General features: G+C 40.7%; 2 protein-coding genes across 3 annotated transcripts in view; one reads left to right on the forward strand and one right to left on the reverse strand.

Annotated features, from left to right (window-relative positions):
• The window catches only part of THBS4 (thrombospondin 4), a 54,417-nt gene extending 41,154 nt beyond the window's left edge, over nt 1-13,263 (forward strand). For both annotated transcript variants that reach the window (XM_063128651.1, XM_063128650.1), the window contains 9 exons: nt 2,760-2,878; nt 4,940-4,992; nt 5,715-5,908; nt 6,639-6,817; nt 8,065-8,113; nt 9,448-9,644; nt 9,879-10,051; nt 10,641-10,780; nt 13,044-13,263. In XM_063128651.1, the coding sequence (XP_062984721.1) occupies nt 2,760-2,878; nt 4,940-4,992; nt 5,715-5,908; nt 6,639-6,817; nt 8,065-8,113; nt 9,448-9,644; nt 9,879-10,051; nt 10,641-10,780; nt 13,044-13,105 (1,166 nt within the window). In that variant the 3' untranslated portion in view covers nt 13,106-13,263. The remainder of the gene's footprint in view (nt 1-2,759; nt 2,879-4,939; nt 4,993-5,714; nt 5,909-6,638; nt 6,818-8,064; nt 8,114-9,447; nt 9,645-9,878; nt 10,052-10,640; nt 10,781-13,043) is intronic.
• A 9,670-nt stretch (nt 13,264-22,933) lies between these two features.
• The window catches only part of SERINC5 (serine incorporator 5), a 45,562-nt gene continuing 41,640 nt past the window's right edge, over nt 22,934-26,855 (reverse strand). The window contains exons 10-12 of the mRNA XM_063127983.1: nt 26,474-26,513; nt 24,164-24,311; nt 22,934-23,208 (exon numbers count right to left, since the gene is read on the reverse strand). Coding sequence (XP_062984053.1) covers nt 23,061-23,208; nt 24,164-24,311; nt 26,474-26,513 — 336 coding nt within the window. The 3' untranslated portion in view covers nt 22,934-23,060. The remainder of the gene's footprint in view (nt 23,209-24,163; nt 24,312-26,473; nt 26,514-26,855) is intronic.

The following is a 26,855-nucleotide window of genomic DNA, read 5'->3' on the forward strand; positions in this document are numbered from 1 at the left end:
AACCTTCATGTCGGCGCCACATCTGAAACTCGTGCAGGGGGCACCTAGCATTAAAGGGAATGTTTTGCACATCAGCCCTTGGGCTGGGCTTACACTCGGGCTTCAGTATAGGCAGTGGGGATGGTCAGGCCCCCCTTTCCCACGGCAGTTCTCAGTTCCCCTAAAAGCTGCTCCTGAAGATGGAGATGCAGCAACCACACCATGAGGGCCTGCAGTCACAAGTGAGAATCAGCAAAGCTCCTGAAGTTCTTCCAAGCACATGGAACTCTTTGACTCTTGGCCAAAATAAGAATAGGATGATGATGATGATGATGATGATGATGATGATGATGATGATTATAATTGGGTTGGATCCAGATTTAATAATACTTAAAGTAGGGCAAACAAAATCAGTGGGACTTATTTTAGTCATGCCTGACTTAAGCCCACTGATTTCAGTGGGTTTACTTTAAGTATGACTAAATTTGGATCCAACCCATTATTATTATTATTATTACTAGCTGTACCCTGCCACGCGTTGCTGTGGCTCAGTCTGGTTAAATTGAAAAGAAAGAAAAGACAAAGCGGATGTTTCTACTATGTTTAATTTCACAATGCTTGTGGATATACAATATTTTTAGTTGTTCCATTGTCTGTGTAGATATAGAGATTGTCTGGTTTGCCCACTCTAGAACACGCAACATATAATTGTCCATGTGAGAAGCAATCTGTGTCTAGATCTAAACCGCACAATTCTAAAGATTGGCCCTGAGCTTTGTTGATGGTGATTGCAAACGCCAATCGAATTGGGAATTGCAATCTCTTAAATTGAAATGGCATATCTGTTGGAATCATAGGAATGCGAGGAATGAGGACATCTTCACCTTTGAAAGGTCCTGTCAAGATTGTTGCTTCTATGACCTAGAAGAGCAAATAGGAGAGAACATGCAAATAGGAGAGGAGGCAGAGGCAGTGGATTGGCCTACTGTTTGGTTTTTAAAAAAGGATGTTTTTACGGTGAGGAGGTTAGTGGAAACTCCTGGCAGTTACCTTTCTTCAGAACGTGCAACTGTCACAGGTGTGACATCTATATTCACTCAGCCAATTGTGAGAGAATATGCAAATAGGAGAGGAGGCAGAGGCAGTGGATTGGCCTACTGGTTGGCGATATCACAATGACTTATAAGAGCAAATAGGAGAGAACATGCAAATAGGAGAGAAGGCAGAGGCAGTGGATTGGCCTACTGGTTGGCGATGTCACAATGACCTATAAGAGCAAATAGGAGAGAACATGCAAATAGGAGAGAAGGCAGAGGCAGTGGATTGGCCTACTGGTTGGTGATGTCACAATGATCAGCAGGACTGGTTTTGAGGAGGCCTATTTCTTCTATTTTAAGACAAACCTTTGACCCCATAGAGAACATAGTTACATAACAACGCTCGCGTATTCGAACGCAACGCTGTGTCAAAATTTCAAAGCAATCGGTGAAGAACTTTCGGAGATATGAAAGCATGTTTTTACGGTGAGGAGGTTACTGGAAACTCCTGGCAGTTACCTTTCTTCAGAACGTGTAACTGTCACAGGTGTGACATCTATATTCACTCAGCCAATTGCGAGAGTACATGCAAATAGGAGAGGAGGCAGAGGCAGTGGATTGGCCTACTGGTTGGTGATGTCACAATGATCAGCAGGACTGGTTTTGAGGAGGCCTATTTCTTCGATTTTAAGACAAACCTTTGACCCCATAGAGAACATAGTTACATAACAACGCTCGCGTATTCGAACGCAACGCTGTGTCAAAATTTCAAAGCAATCGGTGAAGAACTTTCGGAGATATAAAAGCATGTTTTTACGGTGAGGAGGTTACTGGAAACTCCTGGCAGTTACCTTTCTTCAGAACGTGTAACTGTCACAGGTGTGACATCTATATTCACTCAGCCAATTGCGAGAGTACATGCAAATAGGAGAGGAGGCAGAGGCAGCGGATTGGCCTACTGGTTGGTGACGTCACAATGATCAGCAGGACTGGTTTTGAGGAGGCCTATTTCTTCGATTTTAAGACAAACCTTTGACCCCATAGAGAACATAGTTACATAACAACGCTCGCGTATTCGAACGCAACGCTGTGTCAAAATTTCAAAGCAATCGGTGAAGAACTTTCGGAGATATAACGACAGTAACGAACAGTCTTTTTCATTTTTATTTATATAGATTATTATTATTATTGTTATTATCATCATCATCATTACCAGTGGAGCCTGGTGGCTCCGATTTCGATGGGACTGTGAATACATTCTGGGTTTTAGTCAGAACCAGATGGAACTCAAAAGGAACAATCCAAGGTGCTGAACCTATTTTGGGAACATGGTTCAGACTTCAGATAGCTCCTTTAGGGTTCTGTTTGGTTCTGATTGAAATCCAGAATGGATTCACAGCCCCACCGAAATTGGAGCCATCAGCACCCACTGGTCATCCCCATGTGTTTTGTGTGTGTACTATTTTGTATAAATAACCTTTCCCCAAGAAGCTCAGAATGACATATGGAGCCATCACATTTCACCTTCACAAGAAGCTTTTGAAGCCGATTATGTGGGCGGGGGGTGGGGGGCAGGTTGCAAGTGGTCCAAGGTTTCCCAGCCCTCTTAATGGCCAAGAAGTGATCTGAAACAAGGTCTTCCTAGGACACATCCAATAAGCTTTGCATCAAGCCACACTGACTATTACTAACTGGTAGGGTGTTCAAAGGACAACACTGACTGTATGTCATCCTCTCATTCAGGTATTAAGAATGTTTTGGACAACTGCCAGAAGGTTCCCAATCGGGAACAGAAAGACCAGGATAATGATGGTGTTGGTGATGCTTGTGATAGCTGCCCAGATATTAGCAACCCCAATCAGGTGAGTGACAGCAGGAAAGGCTTTGGTCTTCAGTGAAAGTAAAAAGAGGTCGGTACATTTAAGGTCATTAAATTTAAGATCATTGTCAATCCTGTTCTGGCAACTTATTTTATTTATTTGAAAACATCTATATCATGCCTCATCTTTAAGGAGTTCAAGATGGCTTACAACAAAGTCAACACATTAACAATTGAAAACATCCTTTCAATGGCAACATAAACACTAAACATGAAAACAGCAGCAGAACAGTAACCAAAAGGTATAAAATATTTTGACGTTAAAATATATGTTTATTAAATTGTTTACTTTATATTATTGTGTATTATGGGGTAGGGTTTTATACTGTATTGTAGGGGTGTGCACGGACCCCCCGCTCCGCCCTGCGGGCCGATCTGAAAATTTCGGATCGGCCCGCTCTGCTCCGCGCCGCTCCGCCCATACTCCGCTCCTCTTCGCCGCGGAGCTCCGAATCAGAGCTCCGCAGTGGAGGGGAGTGGTGCCAGGTAAGGCCAGGAGAGGAGGGCGGGGGGGGTTTACCGTAGCAGAGGCGACGGTAGCAGAGCCTGGTAAGGGACCAAGGGGGAGGGGGGCCTTACCTGCCTCCGTCTGCGGTCCGTCGGCTTCTTCAATTGAAAAAGTGTGGCCCAGACTTCCTGGTTGAACCGCGGGCTCAATTGAAGAAGCCGACGGACCGCGGACGGAGGCAGGTAAGAGAGAGGAGGGGGGGTTTTACTGGGCCCTGCCGCTGTCGCCGCATGGGCGACAGCGACAGCGGCAGGGCCCAGTAAACCCCACTTACCTTTCCGGCGGAGCTCCGGATTGAGGTGAAGGATCCACCTTCACCTCGATCCTCTTCGCCACGCTCCGCCGGCCCCCCAATCCTCTTCGCCTCCGCCTTAAGGGGAGGCGAAGCACCCCGCTCCGCTTCTAATTCGCCGGTCCGATTAGAAGCGGAGCACATCCCTACTGTATTGTTTGTATTGTTTGGATAAAAAAAATGAAGAGAGGTAAATATCTTGCAACCTTCCTGAGGGCGTATTTACACATGCATGAACCAATTCAATTATCTCATTTGAGATGTAGCTGAATATGCCATTGCCCCCATTTCAGGTCAGTGTAATCACATGGAATCTCTATGGCGTTTGGTCTATAGTGGCTGAAATGCAAGTTGTCATTTGATGTTACAGGGAATTGAATAAATATGCACATTCACACTGTGAAAAAATTTTTTTGAAAAAGAAACAGATTAAAACAGCCAATCACCTACTAATTGCCTTCCAAAAAAGAACGATTTTTTTCCAGCTTCAGGAAGGTCATTAATGAGAAGGAGCTCATCTGCCTGTCATTAACGAGGAGTTGTTCAGGCCTTGTTTGGCATCACATACGCAGAAAGAGAAAACCTATGACATTGTGGAAGGTTTAGTCTGGACCATGACACTGCTGTACATTGCTTTCCTGTGCAATGTGGGACAATTTAATCAACCCATGCATGGGTTGATATATCATTACATACATAGATATGAATGGTAAAATTTTAACTGAGAAACTGAAGAGGGTGCATTGCTATAGTAGCAATGTTGAATATATGAAGCTGCTTTTCATTATGGGTCTGTCTAGCCCTGACTGGCCCCAAGGATCTCTGGTAAGTGTCTTTTCCAGCTCTGTTACTGGAGATCCATAAATAAAAAGCAGCAGATTCAGCCTGGGACTTTTTACAGATAAAACATGGGCTTTATTTTGGAGCCCTTCATTGGTCAAAACACTGACATTAGACCCAATGTTAGTAAATGGTCTCGCTTATTCATAGGACTTTAATTGTTAAAAATAAATAAATGAAAAGGCTGTTATGAGGGAGAACATCTAAGGATAAATAATCTGTGCCTATAGAGCACAGAATTTATACACACTTGGGATCCAATCCATCTTTTCAAATATTAGTTCCATGCTAATATGCAGTATTGAAAGACTTGTATTGCATTGCAGAGACTTTCAACATTGTAATCATGTACTTTCCCCCTTTTGCAATGTAGTATTGTAATAATTTTATCTTTTTGTTTACAGTCAGATGTTGACAATGATTTGGTAGGGGATTCCTGTGACACCAATCAAGACAGGTAGGTAAATTTGATGTAATAAATGTAACAAGAATAATGCCGAATCAAACTCTGCTCTGGTGCAAGCCAGTACGCTTTTACTAATTTCACTGCAATTTCAGCGTCAAATTTAAGCTTACATTGTTTTAAATTCATTATACCCATTGTTGGAATCAACAAATTCTAAATTGTAATGTATTTCCACAAAATATTTGTTCCTTGTGTCAAATTTTGTCACATCCAAATTTGGTGCTTGCATCTCTTTGAATATATTTTGAAAGCTCCCTTGGGCGCAGTGTGTGAATGGTGATTAACTTCCCCTATCCCTGTGCCATTTATATAGCTTCTCCAAGTTGATTATTTGCCCAGTTAGAGGCAAATAAGAGGTGTGGGGATGAATGGGGGTGAATTACATTGAGGAAACAGCACTGGGCGGGGGAGTATTGGCCTCCCCCAGTACAGCAGTCCTTAATCAATTATCCCCCTTGGCTTTTTTGAAAGAAATTCAAAGAGACCAAATCAAAGATAGATTTTGGGATCCAAATGGTGGTGGGTTGGAATGCTTACTCCCACGTCCTGGTGCACAGTGGTCCTGCTCTGATTGGGGATCACACACACACTTACTGTAGAGTAAAAAAAAAGAGATAAGCCTCAGCTATCCAATTAATGTAATCTGTAGTTTGAAGAAGATTCTTCCAACTGGGAAGATTTTTTTTCCAGACTTTCTCTTGGTTTGTTCCTAGTGATGGGGACGGACACCAGGACAGCACAGACAACTGCCCCACTGTCATTAACAGCTCCCAGCTTGACACTGATAAAGATGGGTTAGGGGACGAGTGTGATGATGATGATGACAATGATGGGGTTCCAGACCTTGTTCCTCCAGGCCCAGATAATTGCCGTCTGGTTCCTAACCCAGGACAGGAAGATGACAACAGTAAGGCTGGCCTCTTTCTTCCTCTTTCCTCTCCTTCTACCTCAGTCTTTTTACCCCAGTGCATTGCATATATTGTGGCAGCACAGTGCCTTGTGATCGTCAAAGGAAAACTGGCATAAAAGTCCCACAGAGGCCTCTATTCTCTATACCAGGAGTGAAAAGTTTCCCTTTGTGAGAACAGGGTCTTGAGAACTCAGAGCTTTGTATGAAGAGCTAGTTTTTCAAACCAGACTCTCTACCCAGGACTGGCCCAAGACATTGTGTTGACTGAGGTGGGACAGCAAATGGCACCCCTCCCCCACGTCAAAGCCAGCCGAGTCATTTTGGCACCTTAGGCTGCAAAACCAACAAACACCACTCCCAATACCTGGCAGTAAAGGTACAAGAATAGTAAATCCACTTCATGGGAATTGGCAAAACCTAAAATGGGGTGAGTCCACAAATTGGCTTCTCCAAGAGTCTTCCACAGTGGTTTGCAATGTGGCTTAACGCAGCTATGCACTCAGTTTCCCCTGGGATCCATAACTCAGTTTATTGCTCCCCTTTGGACTGCTAACTCAGCCTGTTGGAGGCATTCAGAAACCGGTTCTTGTAGTAACAGCCTCATACAATTACTGCATATCTATGTGGTTTGCTAATGAACATCTGTCGGTTATTCTCTTGTCACCAAATAGTTGTTCCAACAGGAGCTGTCAATGACAACACTTGAGTGTTACATTTATGTGTCCAGGTGATGGAGTTGGTGATATCTGCGAATCGGATTTTGATCAAGACACAGTGATCGATCGGATTGATGTCTGTCCCGAGAATGCAGAGATCACCCTGACAGACTTCAGAGCTTATCAGACTGTTGTCCTGGATCCAGAAGGGGATGCTCAGACTGATCCAAACTGGGTCGTTCTGAACCAGGTAAAGCATTTTTGAATATCTAAAACTTGCAAGGAATGATAGGTTGCAAAACAAAGAAAAACATCTCTCCAAACTTTTCAAAATTGATTATGCTTCATTCTGGCTTTGAAATGAGCTGGGAGGTATCAAAGGAAAACAATCTGAATTTTTGCGGCAAAGGACTCAGTCCTGTTCATAAATGAACCAAAGGTAATAATTTCCCCTGAATTAAAATGATTTTTGCATAAGAAACACTGCTCATGTGCAGGGATGGATGATCTCTGATATTCCTTCCAGCTGCAATCCCCATGTGGCCCTGAGAGCCCCTGATTCCCTGGAACAGATTTTCGGGGTGTGTGTGAGGGGCCTCTCAGATGGGAGAATTTGTGTGTGTGTGTTGTGGGGGGGGGATTGGGAATTCCCCATGTGTGCATAGAATTGTTTCCACTTGTGCAAGGGGGGAGGGTTAGATCCCAACCAAAATCCAGTAGCTATGGACTCATGTACAGGCAGGGCCTGTATGAGAGGAGGCTACAGGAGAGAAAGAAGGCGTCGGGCCAGATAGTGTTGTCTTTTGAGAATCCACTATATAATAGCCACATGTTTCCAAACTTCACCCATACCACAAGAGCCAGAAATTTGCTTTTTGAGAAACAAGAAATGGTCAGGAAATCAAATTCTATTTCCCATATAATAATTGTCAACAGTAAAAGTTGAAGTAATGGAAGCCTCTGTGTTTTTTGATAGAGAGCAAGTACCATTGGATATTACACGAGGCTGTTAACAACTGTTAATCAGCTGTATCTACTTTCAGTTTCGTCACAAAATTGAGATCTAAGCACTACACAAGAAGTGTTTCCTTTCCGGCTTCTCTGCTGCATAACCTCTAGGTGGCACTGTGGTATAGCAGAGTAGTACAAATACACAAGTAAAAAAATGTTTTCTTTGGTTTTTATAATTAAATACTATACTTCCTTGCTCAAAAAAATCTTGCTGAAAGTGTTTTTTTAGACACAGAAGTGAAACTGGAAGGTTGTCTAAAGAACCCACAAACAACTGTGAATAGGGAATGATGGGCACACAATAAATGCATTGTGTGGAAACACCCACAGCCAAAGAAGATTTGCGTAGACTCATTATGTGATACAGATTGGTAATTGGCAAGGAATGCAGTCTTCCCCATCCTTTCCGATACGACTGTAACAAACAAAACATCTTTACTACACTTCTTTGTTTCATTAACTATGTTGCTTCTATTTTTTTTGCAGGGTATGGAGATTGTGCAGACCATGAACAGTGATCCTGGACTTGCTGTTGGTATGTGCACATTGTTCTGTAGACATTCACACAGCAATCCACAAACAGTTTCCTGTTCCTGGGGCATCACATCATTGACTCAAAAGATTGCTAGAGAGATACCCATCATGTATCCTACATCCAGGATGCTTGAAATGTGCACCTTCGTGGTACATCCGCCTCCCGCAACCAGATCTTTGACTGCAACTCCCAGGATTCCCAGCTAGAATGGCCATTGTACACAAACAGCTTTACACGTTCGGCTCCAAGAGCACCAACCTCTTGTTAGGCAGGGAGCACGGGAAGGAGTTCTGGAATCAGTTCAGGTATCCCCTTGTCACCTAAGGGTAGGGAGATTGTGCTAGAAGCACAGTTTGCATGGATAAAAGCAATCTCTGCAGCATCTCTGGTTAAAGGCTCTCAAGCTAGCAGGACTGAGAAACCCCCTGCCTGAAGCCTTGGAGCACTGCTGTCCATCACAGCAAACGAGCTTTTTCTAATGTGGCGCCCTCCAGATATGTTGGATTACAAGTCCCAAAATCCCCAGTCAGCACAAGGTTGGGAAAAGCTGAAGTAGACAATACTCAGCTAGGGAGACCAATGGTCTGATTCTGTATTGGGCACTTGTTGCACATTATCGAATCTTCCTGGTCAGGCCCGGAATAAGGCATCCCGCCGCCTCAAGTGAGGAGGTCATCATGCCACCCCTGGTGCTGGTGTCTCCATTCTGCTGCTTCTGGAGGAGCAACGGCTCCTCTCCCTCCCTCCTCATTGCTGGCAGGAGGCCCCCATGTCTGTGGAAGAAGAGAGAAGTGGGTGGCTGGTAAGCATGGAGATGGAGATGGGGGTGTGGGTGCCCTCCTCCCCTCCCTCCCTCCCTCTGGCATCTGCCTGCTTTCCTCTTCATCCCCTCCCTCTCTTCTTCCCTGCTGCACAGGAGAGTTGGACACAATATTGTGACAGGTCCTGGCCATGGAAGTGGCCAGGACCTCTCGTGATATTTCAGCCGACACTGCCAGGAGACCCCTGTGGCTGTGGAAGAAGGTAGAAGTGGCTGCCCAAGAGGCGGGCTGGTGAACAGGGGGATGGGCGGGTGCCAGACATGGCGTAGCATGGGAGAAAGAGAGGGCCCAGCCAGCTGGCAGCAGCAGGGCCTTTGGGTGGGGAGAGCAGTGCAATTTCCTGTTCCTCCCATTCCGCACTGCCTGATGTGCCTGCATCACTGTGGGTCGTCCCTGTTCTTGGTGGGCTTGGATTGCGCATATTAGATCCAAAGGAATAACTGGTATTGCTGGATCAAAAGCTATATTGCTTAATTGATTTGGACTTGATGTATATACCCACATATTGAACAGGTTACACAGCCTTCAACGGAGTCGATTTTGAAGGTACTTTCCATGTGAACACGGTGACGGATGATGACTACGCCGGCTTCATTTTTGGTTATCAAGACAGCTCCAGCTTTTATGTGGTGATGTGGAAACAGACTGAACAGACCTATTGGCAAGCAACTCCCTTCAGAGCTGTCGCAGAACCTGGTATTCAACTGAAGGTAGTGGCTTGAGCCAAAATGACCAAAATCTCTCAGCAATCTAGGGATTGCTAAGGAGAAATTGGCAGGCTGTTTGTCTGCTGTAGTTTCTTAACGCTGGTTTGTTTGGGTCCATGTGCCTGTCTTCCCATTACATAATGGAAAGATAATTAAAGCTGTTTTTCCTCAGAATTTTCGGGAGGGAGGCGGAATGTTGAAGGCGATTTGTTTTTGACTGGTCTTTGTACTTGCTAGGCTGTTAAGTCAAAGACTGGTCCTGGAGAACACCTCAGGAATTCACTTTGGCACACAGGGGACACCAATGACCAAGTCAGATTGCTGTGGAAAGACCCTCGAAATGTAGGCTGGAAAGATAAAGTTTCCTATCGCTGGTTCCTGCAGCACAGACCTCAGGTTGGATATATTAGGTAAAGATAGCGCAAAGAAGGATCTTCTCTCACAAAATTTTCATGTTGAACTGTGTGTCCATATACGCATGCACACACATCACTGATTTTATCATTTCGCCAAAATGTTGCCATTTTCACCTGCCACAACAAATTATATAAAACAGATTTAAATAAAACATGTTGGTTACAAACGTATGGAAGCTTTTGAAATGACCAGCGCTCTGTGTCTCTGAAATTCAAAGTCATCAACTTAATAGTCTTTTAGCATTTCAGAAAGCTATGAAGACTGGTCTATTCCGGCAGGCCTGTCCAGTGGAACTTTAGGATGTTTTTAGGATGTTTTAATAATGTATACTATGTTTTTAATTCGGTTTTATGTATTTTATACTTATTGTTCCCTGCCTCGATCCAAATGGAGATAAGAAATAAATTTATTGTTATTATTACTATTATTGTTTTCACTAGCAGACCATTTCAGTGCCTTTTTATGTGTACATACTGGCCTGGGAGAAAGCTTCACTGAACATAGAAGGAATTGCTTCTGTGTATACGTGCATAGAGGATCAGGCAACATAAAACAACAGTCTTCTTTGCTCAACTTTCAAAGGGCAAGATTTTATGAAGGTTCTGAACTGGTGGCAGATTCTGGAGTTACCATCGACACTACCATGCGTGGAGGAAGACTCGGTGTTTTCTGCTTCTCTCAGGAAAACATTATTTGGTCCAATCTGAAGTATCGCTGCAATGGTAAGATTTCTCTTGTGCTGCTCTCATGCCTTATTAAATGAGCAGATGTAAAAAGAAAAACTATTTTAGGCAGTGTGCATGAAGGTCACTGTAGATTTTGAGAATCATTATGCCATTATGTCTAATCTGACTTCGCATGTCTCTGGGCTGCACGGATGTGAATTAAACTGATGCTTTTATCTGTTGTATAAATGTCTTTTATTCCTAAACACACTTAGAATTAAAAGTGTGTAATTAAGCAGTCACATTAAAACAGCAATAAGAATAATCCTTAAACCATGCTGAGCATTTTTGGGATATGAAAACACTAGTTGGTTCTCATAAAAATCACTGCTGAAAAGATCAAACATGGCTTCATTCAAATAGTTGTATCCCTAAAGCTGCTTGGGCCATAGCCAAGTGTACAAATGTTTGAACAAGTCCTCAGGCCAAAGTCCTGCCATTCAGAACTCCTTCATAGATGTTCTGAAGATTACCAAAAAAGCCTTCAATGGCTATACGCCTAAGGTGGCAGTCCTACTGTGCAGTCTCACATGGGAGGAAGGCCCATTGAATTCAATGGGATGTGTTTCCAAATAAATTTGTATAGGCTGCATATCCTTATTTAATTCTATGGCTTCCTACATGAGATGTCCAGGCTTAAACTGGCACGTGTTCATGTGTCAATAGTTCTGCTCGCCATGGTGAGTGTGACACTGCCCTATAGCAAGTGTGATTAGAGGTGAGCCCTCCTTCCAACTTCAAAGTTGAAGAGGTGGGTGGAGATGCCTTCAGAAGTTGCATGTGATCCCCTGTGCCTCCTAGGCTCCGAAGTTGGAAGGAAGGATAGGAGTTGTTTGGCACCTATGTGCCCAAGATTCCTGGGAATTTTGGCCACACAGAATCAAATTGGCAAAAACAAACAAGCCTCCCACTCCTGCTGCTCTGGAACAGAAAAAGCAGACAGGGCAGGGTTGGGCACTGCTGTCTGAAGGCACTCATGGTATTTTCAAGTTGTGGTGCTTAACCTGCCATGTTCCCCACTGGCCCATCCTATCAGGCCATATGTGAAAATCTGAAACCTTTCCTAACAACTGATATAATCTCAAATAATAAAAGGCCTCTGAAGACCTTATGGTTTGATAAAAAAAAATGCAGAGCACTGAAAAGGAAACTGAGAAGACAGACACGGAAAGCACTGGCCCATCCCAGGGAGGAGGAGGGCTGGCAGCTACAATTTTTGCCTTGGCCTGCACAGCCAGCCCAAAATTGTAAACCTCTGCATCAGTGTAATATGTAAGCTGTGACATTGGGCATCTTATTTTATTTTATTTTATTTATTACATTTTTATACCGCCCAATAGCCGAAGCTCTCTGGGCGGTTCACAAAAATTAAAACCACAATAAAACACCCAACAAGTTAAAACACAATTACGAAATACAGTATAAAAAGCGCAACCAGGATAAAACCATTAAGTGGAAATTGCCTTGCTTACCCAGGGCATTTGTGCGTCCTGCTTTTTGGTGCAATTGTTATGTGCTGCATTACATGGGCGGAGAGGGGTGACCATGTGCTTTGAATTGAATACTTCCCCTCCATTTACTTTAACTGAGACAGCGCCATCTAGTGGCAGATGATCCTGCTTTTTTTAGGATGTTACCACTTAAAAAATTGTTATTTTTATGGTGGAATTGGCAATGGATACTGCAGGAGACTTCCTGGTCATTCACGATATCATGTAATCAATCCATAAACTTCTGTGAGTAACCAGTCACAAGTGTGCTATAAATTGTTCATTTGGAGAATCCCATAGTGTGAAGGCATTCAGGAGTATGATGTGCTTTGACCACATTGAAGGTTAAACTAGACATGACTCTAAATATATTATTCCCAACTAGGTTAGGGGTTTTTTGTGTTACAAAAAAAATAATCTTAGGCACATGGGGAAAGGAGGTTTAATCTTTCCCTCCCGAGTTGTGACCCTAATAATAATCATACACACTGCGATCAGCCTTAAGACAAAAACTCTCATTGGCATCATGGGGATTTCTCCCCCCAAAAACTAGTTGCGCTGCGGAGGGTGCATTTTCATTGTGATTGTGGCTGGGTAGGTAAGAAACTACTCATTTAGCATCGCATGTAGTTTGGCTCTCATAGAAGTCATAAAAATATTTTATAGCTGTCTGCAATAAGTATGCTCTTTTTCCTAATCTGAACTTTGAAAGAAACAAAGTTCTATAGGAACAACAGAGACTGATCTTTTATCTCCTTCCATATTTTCAGATACCATCCCAGAGGATTTCCAAGAATTTCAAGCTCAGCAGTATGGAGTTGGAGATATTTAAGAAAGACTAAGAATGCAAGTTGCTATGGCAAACAATAAAGCAGTATATATTAAATTCTTATATGATTTTTTGGTGCAAGTCCACACTACACTTATTATGATTGGTGTAAAACTGTCAGACATTTATATATACATATAAATGTGAAAATAAACAGATAAAATAGGTTAGGGTTTCACTGTGTTTTGAATTTCTTTTAAGATAAAATAATTAAGGGATAATCCTACTATGCTATTGTATACCCGCAGTTATAAAGGGACTAACTACATATTATATAAAAAGAAGGGGTGTTGCTAGGTATATAAACGATTTGGAGACATAGGTCCGTGGAACACAAATTTGCAAAAAAAATAAACAAATTGCATCTCTAATCTAAAGTTCACCTGTAGTCTATACTAATGAAATACTAGTGCCCTTCATTATGTTTTGGACTACAACTCCCGGCATTCCGAACCACTGGCCATGCTGGGTGTAGCTGATGGGAGCTGAAGTCCGAATCATCCAGAGGCCACCAGGTTGGGGAAGGCTATCCTTTACGCAGTCCTGCTTCCATGCTTAAAGCCATGAAAAGTAGCCAATATTGCTTTCACGTGAAGTCACCCCACTTCCTGAGTGCTGAAACGATTGCCAAGTATTATAGACTTTCAATCTATGGTCTTAGACCATCTTTTCCACAAAACACGGCTAGAGACAGAAGTGTGTTTGTTTGTTTTGCCTACGCCTTGGCTAGCTACAAGTTTTGTACAACAACTTGAAGAGGTATTTGGTTGTTCATTCTTGCATGTGATTCCCAACAAGGCCCTCATAGTCTCATGGCTGCAGTTGTTGTGGGGTAGATATTTTCCAGTTGGCTATGCAAGTACATGATTAGAGAAGAAAATAAGCTTCATAATGATAGCATCTGAAACTCACTGATCTAAATAGGGCCAATTAGCTGCTGTGGTTTCTTATGAGGTAAGAAACGTTGGTTTGGAACTTAAAAATATGTCTGAGCCATATAACAAGAGACTGGCTAATACTCTTACTCATCAGAGTACATAAGATTATCTTTAGTTAAATATGCTTATACATAGCCTAGAGGTGTCCACAAGAATATCCAGGGCCATGAACTTCCAAGAATTAGTTGTTTCACATTTTTGTTATGGCTATAGTAGTATAAGTAACATACTTTGTTTGAAAAGCTGATTATCTAAAAGTGTTTGATCTCCCCAAGGTAACTGGAGTGCTATAAAATTTTATTTGCAAAAGCAGCAATCTGAAACTAGCACTCAACAAACAATAATTGTTGTCTTTTAGACCAACTCTGTGGATAAATTCACATGTCAGTTTGTCACTGTAAGAACTTTCCTGCACTCATTTGATCAGAACAAATGCTTTGAAACCAATATTCCCTCCGCTGTGGTTTTTTACTTTTTCACCTAGTGATTATTGCACACAAGTGGTTTTCTGTGTGCAAAGGGGAAAATGTCACTGCTTGTAAGGACTTTACCATAGAAATGAATGTGTCCGGAAGCCCTAAGTGTCTTGTATATAAGGCAGGGTGAATAACTTCTTTCACTCCAAGAGCCAAATTTCATTTCGGAGAAGTTCTCATTCTAGTGGTGGCTCCAAGTGCCATCATAAGCTGAGATACAGCAGCTGGCTAAAAGAGAAAGGGTCTTTGTTTATGGAATGCTCTCCCCAGAGAAGACTGCCTGACATCTACTTAAATATCCTTTCAGAACCAAGCAAAGACTTTTTTTATTTTCCCTGGCCTGAATTACACTGTCTGTCTGTCTTACTCTTTGACACTTTTAGGTTTGTATTATCCACTGGCCATCATGATTATTTTAGTTTCCCTTCTCAGTTCAAAATAGTTGTCTAAGTGCTGCTTTATTGGATCTTATTGAATTGTATTTTTTTCTAGCTGTGATTTGAAATCATTTTTAATAGTTTTCTGTATGTCATCCACAGAATGACAATTATTGGTCATTCAAATGGAGTAAATCAAATAAATCAGCAAATAAATAAATAAAGCAAATTTATTTAATAAATAAATAAAAAGTCCAAATACTAAAAAACTAAACAATACAACCTCCACCCCCCACCAATAAATAAAGGCCCGATTCTTACAACAGATCAGGTGGTAAACCCATGTCTGGACTTTAAGTTACAGCTGCAGACCCACATGATAGAATGCTTCTCAATACAATATTCCCTGTAACATCTTTGACTCTTCAAAATTTGAAGGTAACTTCTGACAATACAGGAAATTTAGCTGCCCACTAGGTGGCAATAGTTAGCTTACGGTTTTTAGATTAAGTGTGAAGGTGAATCCACACATAATATCGCTACATTTAATATATTTTTCAAAAACAAATTCATCAGATTAAAACAATTATCTGCTTTCCTGGAGTTTAACTAGAGGACTTTCCTCACATAACCCAATAAACAGATAAAATGTGATGCCTGTCAGATAAAAAGTACAAATTGACATTTTCATTTTGCCTAACATTACAAACTTTCTATTCTTATTATTACATTTTTTAAAAATCCTACCTTCATTTAAGATACTCAGGCTGACATACATTTTATCCTCGCAACTAGTGGTAGTAGGTTAGGCTGAGAGAGGGTGACTAATTTCTCCGCCCCCCCCTTTCTACTGAGACACTCAATATTCCACGGTTCATTTAACTCATGTCCTTGTTGGGCTATTTTTTGTTCTTTTAACAGTTTAATATACAAAATATATTCTTAGGGCTACCTAGGGAGTACCCCAATTATGAAGCCATTATTTGGGATGGCTCCAATTTGCTTCAAAACCAAAAGGCTTCCAGCCAATTCCCTCATCCCATGTGTGTGTGTGTGTGTGTGTGTGTGTATATAGAAGGAGGGGGTGGGTAGGGATAGGTGTAAAGCAGCACAACAGCAATGCAACAAGGAAGCTCTGGATCCACTAGGGATGCAGCCAATCTTATATAAGAAAATTAGGAAGACTAATAACAGAGTCTTTTTAAAAATATACCTTGAGCTAAATGTTTTGGCTTTCGCTCTCATGGGAGTTCAAGATAGGCCATGCAGCATACACAGCCCTGTCCTCTTAACAGATGGGAAGAGCTGGGGGGGCTCAAGAGGAATGGGCACGGGATTGACACTGCTGCCTTGCCATATTCCCCAGTGTTTGGCACCTGAGGCATCTGCCTCATTCTGCCTAATGGTTGAAAGTGTGTGTGTGTGTGTGTGTGTGTGAGAGAGAGAGAGAGAGAGAGAGAGAGAGAGATGCTGAATCTGATGTAGCAGTTAGAAGTAAAAGTCTTACCCATTTCCCCAACCCGCAGACTTTAGTGGCACATTTCCATCTCTCAAAATACTCTATTTTGGGTTTAGCAGATATTCTGGGAAAAAGTGGTCTGGGAATATAACATTGCAGATCATTCTGAACTCTGTTGAAAAAGCTAAATGATGGAAATAATTAAAGAGAAGTTGGGTTTTTTTTTGTGCTATTTAGAAACCATGTTTATACAGTGATCCTAGTTAACGTCTGTTCAAACAGCAAAGCGAGTGGTTTTATTTTTAGAAACCCACACTTTACTTATATTTTAACACTGGCCTTCTCGAACTTTTAGGCCACAGTCGCCCACATAAATAGAACAAGGAGAACCTTCTACCTAGTAACTTTGGAACACGCTGCTTGAGAGTTCTGTCTGCACCCAATTATATCCTGCCTGCAAGTTTCTGTCACAAAATTAAAGGGTCAAGAACTTTAAACAGCAATTAAAGGTTGTATCAGATGGCCTAACACTCTTCAGCTACATTTCTAAGCACACTTACTAGGGAGTAAAGCCAATTGAAATCAGTGGGACATACTTTGGAGTAGAGCTTAGTAAATGATAGCCTGTGGATATAACCTATGTTAAATCACTAGCTGGACAAAGCTAACCTTTAATTTAATGATTACTTCCCAAATTGAACTCTTCTTAACAAAGCTGCTCTACCTATACTGTTCTCTCATTATGTTATGGGTGGAACATTTCAATGAAAGGCAGCACAGGAAAAAGAGGGAATATAGCTTTATGGGCACCCATTAAGGGGATGAGACAAATTAATGGAAGAGAAGACTATCAATGACTACTAGTCCTGATGGCTATATGCTGCCTCCAGGGTCAGAGCAGTACATCTTTGAATAGCAGTTGCTGGGGACAATTGTCCTCTCATATTCTACTTGCGGTCTTCCCAAAGGTGTGTAGTTGGACATTATGCAAGGCAGCATGCTGAACAAGATAGGCTTTTAGTCAATAGCAAGCCAAGAGCACAGGTATGATTCTAATGAGTCCATGTACATGTGTACAATATTGAACTATGTAGGACTGTTACCTCTAGCAATTAATTTAATCAATCAAATTTATTACAGTCATAGACCAGTAGATAGCAATTAATTTATGAATGTTCATCTCTAATTGGATGAAGTTGCAGGCAAAACATGAATCTAGAGTTCCTTCCAAAGTTTGTTACCTCACTCATATCCATCTTTGTGACTCTATTATTTAAATTAGATATGCATACTATATTTCAGACCATCCTCCACTGATTACTACCATGGAAATTCAACTTTTAAATATGCATACATTATTTAGATACACATACATTTTAGGCCATCCACTGATTATTACTATGGAAACTAAACTTTTAAAAAGTGTTACAAGGCAAAATATACTGTTTTGTGTTTGAGGTCAGTCTAAATTACCTTCCATGTGTTCCTTACAACTCAGGCCCTCTGATTTCAAAGGGATTCCGATTCCCCTGCAGTCACTTGAGCTGATAACCTTTTGTTCTACTAGGCCAAGGGGAGGAGGCGAGTTAAGGCTGTGTGCTTAGCAGAAGTCTGCGGTGCTTGGAGTGGATCTAAGATGAAGGGAACTGATTTTGTCTCTCTGCAGGAATCCCTTAGACAGCTGAGAGGGATCTGGCATCTGTTGGAGTAGAAACGCAGAGGACTCTCATCTTAACCTCAGTGCAAATAAACTTATCGGATAGATACATCACATGTCTCTAATGTTCTTCTTCTCAGGAAGGTTGAGGAAGTTCTGGATGCTGAAACTTCTCTCTGCTCAGAAGTACGGTGCAGAAACAAAACAATAGAAGAGGGACAAGCCAATTTAACAGGCTATGTGGCAATAGTATTCAGGGAACAGGTGGAACATAGCTTTTTTCTACAGCTTTAAGGCAGGAGGATCAATTAATCTTTAAATATACCAACCTGTTTAAGCCTCTCAATAGGCAAGAGTCTTAAAGGCTTATGCGATGCATAGAAGGAATGAGTAGAAAGTAGATTGTGAACTGCTAATAGATCTCTAGGTAATTTGCAGTAGATCAGCAAGGGTTTCTGACTTCCAATTGTCTAACAATAGCAAAGAAGTAAAAGGCTTTGCCCCCTTCATTAGGAGCGGAAAAATACTAGGAGGTGAGTGAACATGGATTTCTGTGACCTTGGTTATGGTACCCATCAAGTTCCTGGGCTGAGCATGTGCACAGGAGCACCTTTCCCCTTAAATCTTAGCCTAGGTAGCTTGCCCACCTGAGCTAGAATTTTGTACCTGGATCTAGTTGGTGGGCCATGGGTGTAAAAAAACACAAAAAAACCAAACCCAAGTTGATCCTGCAAACTTGAAGTCTGTCTGGCCCTGTTGTACAGAACCCAACAGCTTGCTGTTGGGTTTCATCATACTTCCTTTGGTCAACATGAGGCTTCATCAGTTGGCCCGACACTGAAATTTTATTTTGGCTATTTAATATTGAATATATCAAAGAGCAGTTCTTTAAATCTTGTTATGAATTTTGCTCTCCTCTACCTAGTGAAGTCCTCCCCCCCTTAATGAAAAGCTGAAATGTGGTAGCTGTTTTATACTAAACGTTTCATTAAAATAATCCAAAATGGATTTCTAGATAATGAATACATAAAACACTGCCAGTTCCAATTTCAAACCACCAGAAGTTTATTTGTTAAACAATTACATCTATAATACTTTCTCAATATGCAATTATTCCTAGAAAACCCAATAGAATACTTTAAAAACCGCATACATTGTTTTACACTTAAGATTTCTCTTGAAGACTTAACAACTACCCCTCCCCCAATTTTAGTCTTATATTTTCTATAGGCCATAAAACTCAAACTGTAACAAGTGCAGCTCCAATTATGAACAAAATACCCAAAAAGTTAAAAAAAGACCAAGATCGTATAAAATGTATTTTTTAAAAAATGAATTTTTTTAAAAAAAACCTATGCATGAATATCCTATTCTGTGTTCATTCTTTAAAACTGACATAAAAACATTATAAATGAAAAAACAGACGTTAAAATATTAAAAGTTGGTGGTACATTTGAAGAGAGAAAGGACTGCTTTATGAGAGACCATGGCTACAAATCCACCAGGATATTCTGTGAAAACCCCACTGAACTGAAGTATGGAACAGAATCTGAACTGTTATACAGCTGCCATTCATTTCAATAGAGCTTGTGCGGGAGAATTTCCTGGTAGGTTAGGCTCCATACTTTCTTTACATCATGCACTCAAACATCACCAAGAAACATTTAATAGTTTAGATTATACAGAGTAATTTTCTTTTATGGTTTATGTGCAAAATTACATAAATTTCCTTCTACCTTTCTATTCTTGGTTTTCACTGGACGATTCTTTGGCAAAACCAGACAGTGCTGCAATACCCCAAACCTTTGACTGAATAGTTTTTTTCAAATACTGGAAAGATTTAAAATTCAACAATGTTTAGGGTTGCAAGACTTGTTTAAATGGCTTATGAACTACAGCAGTTAACACACAAACTGACTCTGGAGAAAAAGCCAATAGTACAGAACTGAAGGATGCGATTTCTTGATAACACACTAACAAGCACAGATGTGCAACAGTGTGGGCCACATTATCAGCCAGTTATTAAGGTCAGAGGGATTTACAACTTTTAAAAGCCATGTGGCAACATGAATAAGCCAATTTGCTAATTTTCACTTACCATACAATAAAAGGGCTGTACCCAATTAGACATATCTACACGCCACTTCAGACTCACTATAAGCATGATGCCTTACTATTTTCAGAATTCTTTCCTTCAGAATATAAGTACAAAGACACATTATTATGTAGGGAAGGGAATCAGTAGTGTAAGAAATTCAGTATATTTTAAAATGGTCCCTGGGATTCCCTTTGGTAAGGTCATAATTGAGCACCAGCATTTTATCTCTCTCTCTCCGACATTTGCATTTACAATCCATTGCAATAAAGAATTCACTTTCCTCTCTTCAAACATCAGAACGCAGAAGACAGAGGAGTCTCCAACGAATAATTCTAGCAAGAACTGGAGATGATAAAGGTCACGTTTAAACAGTAGCACCATTCCTTTTCCTGAGCTTATGCCAGCTCCCTTTTTAAGTGCACTGAAAAAGGCAAGATGCTACCCTCTCAAAGAAGCCTTATGGTGGTTTTATTGTGTATACCACTCCCAGAGAATGGAAAAGCTCCATCACTTAAAAAAACCTTTAACATTAAGACACTAAGAAGAGCTAGGGGTTCACAGAAACACAGTAGTCCAACACCCAGAATGTAATGAAAAGGCTTGCTTGGTACAGCATATGTTGTTAGTTAATATGCAATTAGAGGCAAACAATTTCCAGAGTAATTTGAAGAAACATGGAGACTGGTTTTCCAAGGATTTGGGGAGGGCTGTGTTAATATACTTAATTTCAGCACACAAACTGAACAGCTGGTTGGCCGCTGTGTGAACGGAGTGCTGGACTAGATGGACCCTCGGTCTGATCCAGCAGGGCACTTCTTAGGTTCTTATTGTGCTAATTTGATCTGATTAGAAGCCAGTTGTAACGAGCTCTGGTGTAAAAAAACGAAAACAAAAACGAACTTGGCTTCTCCCGAATACCCTAATTGGCTAAATTTAGCTAGTTTCTCATACTAAGCTGCTGAGAAACTAATGGTTTCCGTTTCAGAGTACTCAACCCCGCCAAGAAAGTATTAGTTAGTGCAGTTGCTCTATACATGTATGGCTACAGCTCCACACAGCTCTAAGGCCTGCAAAATTTACTATGGAAAAATAAATTAAGAAAATAAATAAAAACTGAGCAATAAGAAAAGTGATACTGTCTATTGATTCAGTCCTTGCTGGTGGAGGAAAATGCAAGAACCATTTAGCATCTGTCACTCCTCCATCACCAGCAGATGGCTGCCATCTCCAATTATCTGGAAATATTAAATGAAAGCAGCTGCTGAAATTACTATAATACATAATAACTAAAGTGTGAGAGCATCACATAGGTAGGCAACATAATCTCTACTAATGCACTTTTAAACTATGAAACTACTTTAGGCAAGTTTTACTGAAACAGGGCAATCTAGATACCACAGCTAACTTTGCTGCTTCCCGAACATTATTACTAAACGGTTGCCAAACTTTTCTTTTAATCTGAAAGACTGGCATGTGGTAACTTTAAAATGAAACACCAGTGTCTACAAAACTAACAAGCAATATGCTAACATCTGAAGTAAGCTTACCTCTGGAGCAAAGATAATAATTCACAGTGCAATCCTAAACAGGTTTACTCAGAATCAAGCCCAGTTGTATTCTATGGGGCTTACTTCCATGTAAGTGTGCATAGGATTGCAGCCTTAATATGGTTCAAGACTTAAGAGCTTTCTCTTCCAACATTACTCCTCTCACACATAAGAGGAACTTTTAAAAACTTATTTCTGATTGTAATGATGAAGGAATCTCCAAATAGACTTTGGTAGACATGGGAAACGCATGGTCCCCAAACCCAATTAGAAGTTAGAAAGGCAAATGTATTTTTCAAGATCTCGGATATGTTAACTATGTTTTCCCCCCTATAGTCTCTACAATTGCACTTAAAATAATTACATTAAACATACTTAGGGATCAAATCTGGGATCTAAGCAGTGATACACCAAAACAAAAAAATTCCCTGGAAATAATGTTTAATATCCCCAGTTATTCTTCAGGGTACAGATCCTCACTGGATTTCTTAGGTCCTACAGTTTTTAGTAAATCACAGTTTTAAGTAGATTGCAGACTGTACTCACTTAATAACTCTTGCCAAATAGGAGACTCCTCAGATTTACTAAGATAGCTCAGTTACCATAGGCAGAACTCACATTTTGTTGCTCTGCTCCTGGACTGAATATTTTATTAGATGCATTTACTCCCAGAGTGTCTCATAGTTGTTAATTAATTGCACCAACATTTACAGTGTTTCACATCCCAGTCAAATTTTCAGGTTCCACATCATGTCACCCCAGTGATTCATAAAGGTGCCTTTCATTAATATCATAAATAAATATTTCTATACCCACAAATTTCTTTCTTCCATAATCTTGCAATAATTTACTATGAGCAACTAATACAGAAAAAGAAACTCCGGAGATATGATAGTATCTTCATTCCAATCAAACTTTAAACTCCATTTTGTCATTCTACACAAGTGTTTGCTTTATTAGTCAAAATCGTAAAGACGCGGGTATCAATGTCTGTGAGGACTGTAACACGTCAGCATCAGTCTTACTGCAAGAGCAGGGGGAAAAGGGGGAAAGGAAGCTTTCCCCTATGTACAAAGAGGCATTTTGCTTTGTACAGGAAGAACATAAAATATCTGCAGAACAGACAATCTATAATTTCAACCGGTGCTTTTAAAAAAAAAAAAAAAACTTATTCTGGGATATTTAGCAGTATCCATATTTTTTAGGTTCCAGGCTGAGATGCTGCTTTTGACTAGATGAGTTCCTTCAGACTAATCTAAATAAAAGTTTTTTAAAAAACAGTCTCAAAATGTGTTGTTTAATATGAAAGAGAAAGCAGTATCCTAACCACCAGTGGTAGTAGGACAGCTGCTAGGCAGACTTATTTCTCCATTCCCTAAACCACTGGACATGTAGTAGAAGGAGATTCACACTGAGAATCCTCTGCTTGGACAGCACAAAGGAGCTAGAAGGGTCCACAGGTAGAGGAGGACACACAACCAACAAGAAGCCATCTTAATCCAGAATATGGACCAGGTTCCAACGAAGAATTTTTCAATTGCAGCATTTTCATAACTACAATGATGAAAATAAGTGGAGGTTAACAGATTTGTTAATACATTTGCTGAGACACTCAAAGGGTTCTAAAAGGATGGCTTTGCAAAAGCCATGCTGATTCTGCTTCTCTCCCCTCCCCATGTTTCATCATTCTAGCTAAATAGTGCAATGCTATTTGTGTTTACTCAGAAGTCTACTGAATTCCAGGTAAGAGTACACAGGATGGCACTGTTAACCATGTTTTCTACCAATTTACCTGGATGAAAAACTAGGCTGAAGGGATTTGTAATTTCCTGATCTCCCCCCACCCCTGGAACCACTTTTTTTTTTTAAAAAATGGTATCATATTGGCTCATATTCATTCCTTTGGCACGGAAATCCCAGTGATTTGTTAATCTGTAATACAACAACTGTTTTGCCTCGCAAGGGAAGAATGAAGCAGTCTGCATCAGCTGGCAGTCTATTGGGAGCTGCTCTCCCATGCGGCTTCCTTCTATGTAGGGGGTGGAGCTTTGAGGAGGGCCTCTCAGGAGGCCTTTGGAGGCTACACAGAAGCTCTGGCAGGCTGAATTCAGGTCATAGGCTGGAGGTTCCATATATGTGTTTTTGTGCTTTGACACAAGCCAAGTTTATCGCTAACCAAATCAAGACAAGGTGTCTTTACCAAAGATGGGAGATGAAGCACACATAATCTATCAAATATTATAACTGATACACTACATTTCAAGCACTCAAAGTCCTGCGCATATACCATCCGAGTGATATTTACAAGAGCTTTGTAAGATAGGCCAGAATTATCAGCCCTGTATTTGCAAGGAAGAGACCTGAGGCTGAAAGAACAGTGGCTTGCCTAAGGACACTAAATGGGTTTGTGGCTAAGGTGAGCTTTAATTGCAAACACCCTGTCTTACATGAAATCAGTATGGCATACTAGCTCAGTGTCAAAAGCTTTTACTTTGAGAAACAGACTTACTGGAACCAGTGGGTAACAGTCATCATCACATAAAGAGAAGCCAGGAAGAACACGAAATGGAAATAGGCATAGCTGTACACAGTGGTCTTCTTTTCATCATAAATTACTGTCTGGCCACCCCTTTTGCGAACAGGCTCTACAACATCACCTGTGTAAACAAAGCACAAAGACAAATATTTAAGATTTGCACCAAGCCTAAATCACTAAATACTTCAACTCATTCATTTGAATATAGTTAAGAATCAGAATTTTACCTCAGGAAAAGCTTTAGCACAATGCTGAGATACAGGCTTGAAATAAGCAGTTACAGTGGGGAAATTCACAACAAAACAGCTTTAATGTGCTCATATTAGAGAGCCTCACTCTCTCCCCAGCATGACTTGATGGCAGTTAAAACCTTTGGGAGTGGAATGGATTACATCTAAAAGAAAATGTGCATGTGTCCAACAGAAATGAACACCATGGGTGTTGCCATAAGAGTACAATTTATTACAATTAATTCTAGGGGAAAATGTGCCACACCAACTCATGGCAGAAAAAGTAAGGCACATACCATTTTCCATCCACAGTTATGCTGTTTCTTTTAAAGCTGTGCCTGTAATTAACATCTTTGTGGTCATAACTTTTATTTTAAGTTGTGTGTGCCTCTTTTCTTATGTTAGTATATACTTTCTCCACACACCACAGCAAATAAAAAATATAGCTGTGGCTTTGAGAAGATAGAATGGAGTGATATTTGAAGAGAAAGTTTTATATAGTATCTATGTATCTTTGGTTTTAAGAGCATTTAACATGTGTTTACAGCTTCTGCTGTTGTGTGCTACAGGATTTGCATTACACACATTCTTGGGTTTACAGGGCAGGTCACCCTTCCTTGTCTTGCTAGGATGATTCAGTTGTTGCAGTCTATTAGATGCTGAAAGTTCTCCAAGTAGAAACAACTGAACTACCCCTACTTGAACTGTATCCAGAGAAGAAAACAACTGGAAATCTCCCCACACCTGCCAAACAGGTGGTTTTCCATGTTGATTGCAGAGGCCACCAGTGAGGGAGGAAGCAGCAGCCAGGCACCTCTCCACCGTGCCTGGGTCCAGCTCCAGCTGAGAGCCCCCCCTCCCTCCTGCTGTCAACTGTAACTGCTGAACTTTCCAACTAAGATTGTAGTGCCTGAATTTCCTTTCCTTTCCCCCCTCCTCCTCCTCCCTCTCAATCCCCTTTCCTTTTGTGTCATGTCTTTTGGATTGTAAGCCTGTGGGCAGGGACTGTCAAGAAATACTTTTGTAAGCCGCCGTGAGAGCCTTTTTTGGCTGAATGGCGGCATAAAAATCTTTAAATAAATAAAATAAATAAAAAAATCCTCACCCCACAGGAATAAGCAGGTACTGGACAGGGGGCAAACTCCATCCTAATGCCAAAAGTGAAACATACTACTTCTGTCAGTAATATGAGTAGGATTAACAATAATGATTTTAAAATATACTGATTGGCTCTTAAAAATATACACCTTCCTATTTCTAAATCTTCATGAGTGATCCTAAGAAAATTTGCCACCACATTTGCAAAATTCAGTGATGAGGACAACTTTTTTTAAAAAATCAATCAATCAATGGATCAATAAATCAGAAATAGGATTCTCAAAATCATGTCAAACATCCAAAGGCAACAGAATGTAAATACAAATCTCCCCTATGAGGGAAGGTTACAACAACTGGGATTGTTTAGCTTGGAAAAAAGGAGGCTAAGGGGAGACATTATAGAAGTGTTCAAAATTATGCATGGTGTGGAGAATGTGGATAGGGAGACATTTTTCTCCCTCTCTCAAAAAACTAGAACCCAAGGTCATCCCATGAAGCTGATTGGTGGGAGATTCAGAACAAGTAAACGGAAGTATTTCTTTACACAAAGTATAGTTAAATTATGGAATTCACTACCAAAAGATGTAGTGATGGCCACCAATTTGGATGGCTTTAAAAGGGGGTTGGATAAATTCCTGAAGGAGAAGGCTATCAATGGATACTAGCCCTGAAGTTTGTGTGCTACCTCCAGTATTCGAGGCAGTAAGCCTCTGTGCACCAGTTGCTGGGGAACATGGATGGGATGGTGTTGTTGCACCATGTCCTGCTTTATTGGTCCCTGGTCGATGGCTGGTTGGCCACTGTGTGAACGGAGTGCTGGACTAGATGGACCCTGGGTCTGATCCAGCAGGGCTCTTCTTATGTTCTTATGTTTGTGTGGACCACATGCAACAAGTTGCCCACCATATTGTAAGTCTTTATAGAAGTAGAGTTCCAGGAAGGAATAAATTCTTACCATCTTCACCAGGAGTACAGCAGAAGCAGCAGCGGGCTACCTATAGAACGAATACAGAAACAAGAGAAGGCTTCAGTTTCCATGACAGAAACAAACACAAATAAAACCAACATAAAATTATTAAAAAAAAATTAAAAAAAATTGCAGCACAAAGGTGAGGCTTTCCATTTGTAAAAAAGCCAAATCTAGAATATTTTAGAGATTAAACTAGTCTTCAGCAATGATTGCAAGAAAATGGGCATTTATGGAGGAGAACATTGCACAAGCTAATTTTATGATGCAGATTTTCAAAGTGCCACAGTTTTTGTTTTTTTAAAGTAATCAAGTATTTTGGATTCTTCCTGATATTAAGTAAACAGCAAATTATTAAACAAGTTTATAT

The sequence above is a fragment of the Elgaria multicarinata genome, chromosome 6 (assembly GCF_023053635.1).
Source record: "Elgaria multicarinata webbii isolate HBS135686 ecotype San Diego chromosome 6, rElgMul1.1.pri, whole genome shotgun sequence".
Classification (NCBI taxonomy): domain Eukaryota; kingdom Metazoa; phylum Chordata; class Lepidosauria; order Squamata; family Anguidae; genus Elgaria; species Elgaria multicarinata.